Source organism: Falco cherrug, chromosome W (assembly GCF_023634085.1).
Source record: "Falco cherrug isolate bFalChe1 chromosome W, bFalChe1.pri, whole genome shotgun sequence".
NCBI lineage: Eukaryota > Metazoa > Chordata > Aves > Falconiformes > Falconidae > Falco > Falco cherrug.
The window spans coordinates 17,510,318-17,518,246 of record NC_073719.1 but is presented as its reverse complement, the minus strand read 5'-3'; the positions used below and the strand labels follow the sequence as shown (position 1 = coordinate 17,518,246).

Below are 7,929 nucleotides of genomic sequence, written 5' to 3'. Positions count from 1 at the left end.
TCTTTGAAACAAGAAGAAGAAAAGAGGCTCAGAGTAGAAGTGCTGTGTGAGAAAAGGAGAGAAGACCTCCGAAGGAAAGAAGATCAATGTTGTAAAGAGATGGAGGAGAAACAGAAACTTGAGTTACAGTCTAGGAATTTAGAAATGGAGTTAAGAACACTGAGAAAGCTCTTGAAACAGGTATATTAAATAATGAATTAAACTCTTTGTCTTATTTTCTGCTTCTTTTCAATTGTATTCCAGTATGCCTAGAGAAGGAGGCGCTTTGTTCACGGAAGAGGCGTTGGATAACAGTTGTCAAATTTTGAGGACAGTAGAGTACAGTTGGTTCACAATTGGGCTGTTCTTTTTTTTTTTTTTTTTTGCTTTGCAGTTTATTATTCCTTTTTTCCTTTTTCAAAATTTAGGTTTCATTTGTATTTCAGGCAAAGCCTGACCTTTTTTTGAATTACTACAAAACATCCTGTATTTCGCCTTCTTAAATTTTCATAAGAAAATTTAAATTTATTTATTTATAGGTGGATTATCATAACGGTGGGGAATCAAAAATGTTTTCAAGTATGCAAGGGAGAATGGGAAGATGTATTGCTAGCTCTGTTTTTTCTTAAGATGCAAGCAGTTTTATTGTATTACTGTAGGTTGAAGAGGAACGTGATGAAACACAGAGACAGCGCTCTCAGGAAAAGAGGGCCAGAGCCCTTCAAGAAGGAATTTTGAACAACCACCTTGGGAGACAAAAGGAACTAGAAGAAGAGACAAGAAGATCTATAGGAAAAAATTCAGAGGTAAGCAGATTTTTTTTCTAAGAAATTAAATTTCACCATGTTTGTTTTAAAGTCATAATAAATCTTACATAACTTTTTCTGTTTCTTGATGTTTATTTACTGTTTACCAGTGTAACTTATCTGGGTAAATACCTTTCTTGTTTTCTCTTATGTCTAAAAGTTCTGGAAAGCAGCATCACTCCTGTATGTACCTGAATTACTTGTGCAAGTCGGAAGCTAATAGAAGACACTATTTACCCCGTTTCTTAACCTATCTGTTATTTTCCATTTCATAGACATTTTGTCATCGCTTTTTAGGCTTTCTAGCAGTGAAACACCTAGCTACCTATGGCAAGGTTGACCAGGAAGAAAGTTGTTTGACAGTGTGTTTCCATTGCTTTTATTTTTTAATTAGTTATTCCCTTATTGAACTTACTTCAAGTATGCCTTTCTTTGCCACCTCCACATAACTAAAATTTTATGATCGACTATCAGCAACGAATTCAACTCTCTGTAAGAGTTAGAGTCACTGGAGGAGAAAAAGCAATCATAAACACTGTATTAAAAACGATCTTGAAAAGAGTTTACTGAATTTCCTAAAGAATGTGCAGTGCCTTGAAGCCTTTTTGTTCTTGGCTGTGCTGCCCAATAAATGTAGGGTGAATGTGTTTAAGTGGGAAAAAGTTATACATACAATAAAGAGGAAATATACAGGACTATTGCATTCCGGGGGTGATTGAGTCTTACAGCTAACTTTCAGTAATACAAAAGGATAAGTGTTCAGAAGACATTTGAGAAGGAAAATACCCTTTCTGGCCTTGTTTTTACCAGATCTGTAGCACAACTAATTCAACCTTAAAGGCAGTATTATAAAGGCATGCACATACAAGAAAGCGCTGTCACTTTAAAAGCTTTGGTTGCTGGTTTAAGGGGGGAAAAAACCGTAACTGTATATTTGGGATGTTCATTTAGGTTTTAAGGCTATGTTGCACTTCCGTTGGGTACGTACGTTGTACATGTGCATGGGTTCACAGAGTAGCTTATTGCCTGAAACTTCATCTTTGAAGTCATGCTTCGGTACTAGAAATGTTAAAATGCAGTTTATTGCTGCAGGTTTTTTGTAGATTCATTTCCCAACTGGCTCTTTATTCATTTTCCCTGTCATTCAGGAATCCCGCACTGATAGAGAACAGGATCTGTTGTACAAGAATCAGTTACTACAAGATGAGATTGCTATGCTAAGGCTAGAACTCACTCAAGTAAGACTTAGGCACCAGGAGGAACAAGGGAAATATTTAAAGGAAAATGAGACCTTGAAAGAAAAAAATGAAGCTCTCAAAAAGGAACTTAAACTGCACAAGGAAGCATTAAGACAAATGTTTTTTCAGTTCAACGCGGAGCTGGACTTAGTAAAGAGAGAATCTGCAGTGCTGACTTCCAAACTTGAGCAGACAAACAAAAGCAAAGACAGACTAGAGACAGAAATTGAGTCATTGCGTTCCTCCCTGAACGCTGCAGTTCAAGAACTTGAACTTCATTTGTCATCAGAAAGCAATGCTGAACGAAGATTTCCCAGAGAACGTGATGAATGCCTTTGCTTGCAAGTCGAGCTCCATCGTGACCTCTCTGACGTGCAAGAAACCAACAAGAGCTTGTCTCTGCAGCTGTGTAAAGCTAAAAGCAAAGCTAATAGGCTAGAAAATGAGCTCCACCAGTTGAAGCAACTGCTCGGAGAAAAAGCTTTGCTTTTAGAAATGACAAAAAAGAATTAAGTCAAGGCCAGTGTCGGGCAAAGGAATGTGATCATGCTCGACAACTTGAGAAAGATCCAGTAAGCAAACTTGTAATAAAACAGGAGTCCCTGCAGGAGCGATTGGCCCAGCTCCAGAGTGAAAACCTTTTTACTCCATCAGCAATGGGAAGAGATGCAGAACAAGAGGATCATGAAAGAAAAAATAGCGGATTATGGGCAGGAGCGTTTTAAAGACATTTTCAACAAACTTAGAGCTGATACAGAAAAGCAAGTTTATCTAATAGAAGAGCGAAACAAGGATTTAAATGCCAAGCGTACTGATTTAAGGGAACAAGTCTTTAAATACGAGACTGACGTAGTAGAAAGACAGGTAAAGTATATGCGTAGAAAGAACAATTTAAAGTTTGTCCGTTCTTGAAATTAGTTTGTTCCTCCAATGTATCCGGTGCAAGTTACATGCATGGGACCAAAGAATACTCATTTGTTCTGGTTTGTTATGTTTCCCTCGGAATTGCGGAAAGTTTTGGCAACGGGGATATTAGTCCTCAGATCTAAGCAGAGAACAGAAAAAAGGTATCCAAGTCTAAGCTTTGATCAAGAAAGGTGATTCTTCTCTAGAACTTTTTTCCATCTATTTTCCTTAGTCCATGTTATGCCCTATAGAATAGTCTAAAGTATTTGATGGTTTTGATGTAAGTATTGCACTGATGACATGAATGAGAGTGGTATAAAAGGAGGAACCATCCAATACACGAGGGCTGAGAAATGAAGATGCAGAGAAGTGAAGTGGTTGGGGACAGATTTATATGAAGCTTCTATAGAGGGGAAAAAAGAGGTTCTCTGTAAGCTGCTGTCAAGATTGAAGAGTATTAGTAATGTCCAGCTGTTGATTTCTGTATGTGTTTTGAGGGTTCTGAGGGGCCTGCCTGTTCCTCAAAGTTCATGTCAGACGGTGACCTTAAGCTTTCTCTTCTATGATGTGTAGCCACACTCCAGCAGTACTGTCAATCATTGTAAACTGTGACTTGCTTTGTATTCTTACTACCAAAACAATGGGTTCCTTTTGAAGATCATGTGAGAGAGTGTGTGTGTGTATATGTATATAGCTATATATATATATATGAGCTATCCAGATTTTTGTAAACCTAATCTATCAGTATTTCTAAAACGAGCTGAGTAAGAAGACTACAAGAGGATGTGATTCAACATACCCTTAAAGTGTATCTCAAAGGAGCTTTCAGATATTTGTATTCATTTAATTGTATTTGTATAGTGAAGAAACAGAAGAAAGAACAATCTAACACAAAGTCCTGCCTTCAGTCACCAGAGTAATATTTGCAGTCAAACTGTGGCTCTTAGATCACAACAGATTTCTTTGGGTTTTGTTAGAAAAAAATACCCGATTGCAGTGTGTTCCTGTGTATTGTTCAAGGAAGAACAATACCTGAGCCTTTTTTATGTGTTAGGAAACAGGAATCCTCATGAACAGCTGCTGATAGTCAAAGGTGCTCAGCTGAGAAAGATGACGAGAGGTCATCATCTGTGCAGATGCCTGCTGGTGGCAGGCAAAATTTCATACTTTTGGGTTCAATCTAGACAGGTCTAACCGTATAACAAAATAAGTTAAAGGCGTATTTCGTGTTCTTAGAACTTTCTTCATGCTAATTTAACTGTTTCGTTAGGGCATGTTTGGACAACTGCAGCAGGAGCTTGCTGCTGCACTTAAAAAGCAATCTATGCCAGAAGCTTCACTTGAAGTTACTACACGCTACCACAGTGACCTGGAGAGAGACAAGCTGCGCTTGCAAAAGGAGTTGGAAAAAACGGTGAAAACTAAGGTAGTTAATGTCTGTAACTATATGAATAAATCTGAGCGTAGCTGTTGAAAGCAGGAGCGAATGTTGTCCTTTTGCACCACCTTTTGCAGTGTTCTTACGAAAACTGAAGTATAGAGGGAACCAGAGGAGCTTTGCAGGAAAGCTGTAGGGTGATTCTGTGTGTGTGTGCATGTCATCTTATCCCCCAAAGTTGTAACCTCATCCTGTCGCTTCTAGAGTATTCCTTCTTCCCACCAGCTCCAGCTGCTGTTCTTGGTTATGGTTCCTAAGGTGTGTTTTACACTCCACACCAACCTTGGCCATAGGTCTTGGATGGGTGGAGGAGAGCTTAGGCCTGTTTCTGTGTAAGTTACTGCATTCTCCTGCGCTCTTGTCTTTTCCGGCCACCTTACTTTTTCTTCTGCCACTGTTGCTTTCACAGACGCAGAAGCAGAACATGCTGGCTCTGACATCCAAGGACTTGCACAGCACGTGGGAGGAGCACTTGAAGTCAAGATCCCACCTTGAAGAGCGCGTTGCTCAGCTGGACGAGGAGAAGGCTGAACTGTTGCAACAGGTGAGCCCAGAAAATTCTCCAGGCACCGAGCCAATACCCAGGAGAACCACATGCACCTTCTGGTCAGGTTCTTACGTATCATTGTTTTCTGTTATCCCTGCCATTCAGGCTGCGAGTACCTTATCGTTTGGGGGTCATGGAGGAAGCAAATAAAAGCTAGATGGGTATCCTTGTGTAAGTTCTGGAGTGGCTCTGTTGGGAAGAGTTCCCAGTGTGGTTTGCTATCAGTTGAGCACATCGAGCAAGGCCACAGTTCCCAATTCTTCCTTGGATTTTGTGTGGTCATCTTCTGACCCCTTGGTTTCTGGGCAGGTTTAAAATGCTTGATGTTTCCAGTGCGTGTGTGGAGGAGCTGCTGTATGTTTTCAGCGTAGCGGGAGCTTAAAAGCCTTGCCGAAAAACATACTGAAGGAATGCTGGGTAAATGAACGAGTGCTTGGGAAACAAGCAGCGCCTGCCAGTTGCCAAGGGACAGCCTTCCCCTTTTCTCCTTTTCTGTAGAGGGAAAATGGAAGTACAAAGTGAAAACAGCTGCCAGCTCTCCTCTGGTGTGGCTGAGAAAACACCAAGAGGAGGAAAACCAGCATGTGGCTAAGTAAATGGCCACACAGAAGAGGTGGAGGTAATGGCCGAGGGGAATAAAATGTTGAAGAACTCCAAAAGATCAGATTCCTCCACAAGCCCCTGCCTGCTGGTTGCTGGAAGATCCCAGGAAAGCTTTGGATGGATCCATGTTCTCCCATGAAGTGCATACCTACGTAATCCCTACTACGAGCAGAGGCACTGCCAAAAGTGTTCTCCAGCATCTTTTCCACCTGTTATGTCTAGAAGAGGATGGCCTTTGCTTCAGCGAGGGCATCTGTTTCTGTAGTTACGTATTGGTCTGTTTGATGTGAAACCTGAAGGGATGGAATATCCTCAGGAATTCCGTCCCGTGGCATTCTGTGGAACGTGGCTAACGGATAGAGACGTCCGGCAGCTTCTCTGTGGAGAGCGCTAGATGCACAGACTGTACGTAGGTATTTTTCCTGTGCTCTGTGTGTGTGATAAATCTTTCTTTTCTCTTTTGAAAGTGCGAGAGTGAAAGAAAGGAAGTGAAGAAGCTGGTAGAGTTGAAACGCCCAGCTGAACTACGTCTGGCCCAAGAAATGAAAAGAAACCTCGATCTGCAGAAAGACTGTAAGAGGGACGGCTTTTTAGCATGGTGAAGAGGTATCCCTGCGTAGAAGTCATGTTTTATTAAACTTTAGTGTAAAAATAGGTGTACCTAACTGTGAGCAGATGCCGGCCTCGTGTTAGTTCTTGCAAGGTACTTCTGTACACCAGCCCCTAGTTTTCACTAGCTGCCAAAACAACTGCAGGTGCAGGTAGCCCTGCAGTTCTCCTGGGAAAAAGGGAGTCTTTCATTCCTCTTTTCAGGTGAAATCTGGACTCTCCAAGTGTATGTGGCGCAGGAATACTGGTTTTTCCTGGTAATTCCTAGTGTGTCAAGCACGTTAAAGATGAAGCAAGCTGTGTCTGTGCTGTTTACATGAGAGTATGTGAAAAAGTCCAGTTTTGTTCCTTTGCTTCATTGTTTTCATGACTAGTTTGCTGTGCAGGTTGAAGAGGCTGCTGAGCAGAGCTACGAAGGAACTAAGGGTGTATGAGGAGAGAGGGGGACTGTCCCAGCTTAATTTGCAGGGAGAAGTGAAGAACAGGTATTCTGAAGTGGTCAATGAAATTGGCAGATTAAGAACAAAGGTGAGCTTTGCTTTGTTTGGGTTATTGTGGTGTTTTTTCTTGTGAAACCTTTGTTCTTTCTTTATACTTCTTTTCATATTGTTGACTTTTTTTCTTGGCTGTATTTCTGAAATTATTTGGCTGTTTTTTGATGTTCCTTCTATGGTCACAGTAGTAGGCGACTGTAATACTGTTGTAGCTCTTAGGGGTAAAGACGGAAGTGTTACGTACACAGCAGTATCTGCGAGGGCACATCAGGGGTAGGCTGTCCTGCAGAGGAAGGGCAAAGCAAGAGCCACAGCAAGGCTGGCAGGGTCTGTGACCACACAGGCCAGGGATCAGCCCCACAGGCCCTCACCAAGAAGAGCAGAAGAGTTCTGGGGACAGTAAGCAGAGTGCGCCAAGAGTGCAGATCACCAGGCCGGTCCATAGGGATGGGCAGGTCTGCAGTCCTACTGGGCCGTCACGTCCATGGGTGAGGGTCAGGGCTGAGAGCAGTGAAGGCCCAGCACAGGCCTGGCTGCAGCTTGAGGCCGTGGCAGCATCGTCGGGCTCCGACGGATGCATTCCCTCTCGGAAGAGAGGGGAGTAACGCCACCATCACTCGGAACAGCTCTGTGCAGTTGGCCTTGCCCAAGGTCACCCCCTGAAGGCTGTCTCGGGCACGAGTTGAGCAGGAGGCAGGTGGGGGTTTGCTTTTCGGAATGGTGTCTTTGCTTCCCAGGGCACAATGCAGTGTGAGGTGGTGCGGAAAAAACCCTGTAACTTGTTGCTTACTAGTAGCTGACTCAGTCCGTCTTTCCCTTGTCATGGAGGCCCAGAAGTAGAGTTCCCAGAAGTGCTTCTGAGGTTGCTCTGGGTGATAGATTCTGGTTTTTAATTTTGCATCCTTTCTGTCTAATAATAAACAAACAGTTCCTGTTGTGCCCTTAACACTATATCCACAGGACCCATCAGCACTCCCTTATCTTCCAAGCCTGAAACTGAATTTCAGCCCAGGCAGCTACCAAAGTCCCTACCAACTAAAACTGGGTAATCACGGGGGGGTTTAATACCATTCTGAAACATTTGACATTGCACAGGAACTGTAGGGTCTCCTGGTCTTGGCTGGGGAATGACCTGTAAAAAACCCAAGTTTTTGTGGCTGAGCATGCGTGCACTTGAAAAAGGACTAGAGAAGAAATACTTCCTCCTGGAAAGAGCACAGAGATGGATTGTGTTTACTCTGTATTGCCACCTTGTAAATAAATTCCTGCCTTTCTTCTAATGTTTGGAAGAAAACAAATACACCCAATT

At 42.4% G+C, this 7,929-nt stretch overlaps 2 protein-coding genes across 4 annotated transcripts; both read left to right on the top strand.

Annotated features, from left to right (window-relative positions):
• On the top strand, positions 1 to 2,536 carry LOC129734551 (ankyrin repeat domain-containing protein 26-like). Its single transcript, XM_055698163.1, has 3 exons — positions 1 to 180; positions 639 to 785; positions 1,934 to 2,536. The coding sequence occupies exons 1-3, from the start codon at positions 100 to 102 to the stop codon at positions 2,534 to 2,536; spliced, it is 831 nt and encodes a 276-aa protein (XP_055554138.1). The 5' UTR covers positions 1 to 99.
• LOC129734492 (ankyrin repeat domain-containing protein 26-like) lies at positions 2,504 to 6,648 on the top strand. 3 transcript variants are annotated; one of them, XM_055698052.1, is made up of 4 exons: positions 2,504 to 2,887; positions 4,200 to 4,355; positions 4,777 to 4,911; positions 6,513 to 6,648. In XM_055698052.1, exons 1-4 carry the CDS (start codon positions 2,690 to 2,692, stop codon positions 6,558 to 6,560), a joined length of 537 nt encoding a protein of 178 aa, XP_055554027.1. In that variant the 5' UTR covers positions 2,504 to 2,689; the 3' UTR covers positions 6,561 to 6,648. The 3 variants fall into 3 exon arrangements, with proteins under 3 accessions (XP_055554027.1, XP_055554025.1, XP_055554024.1); XM_055698050.1 differs by having other exon boundaries at positions 6,501 to 6,648; XM_055698049.1 differs by lacking the exon at positions 6,513 to 6,648 and adding an exon at positions 5,985 to 6,258.
• The last annotated feature ends 1,281 nt before the right edge of the window (positions 6,649 to 7,929 follow it).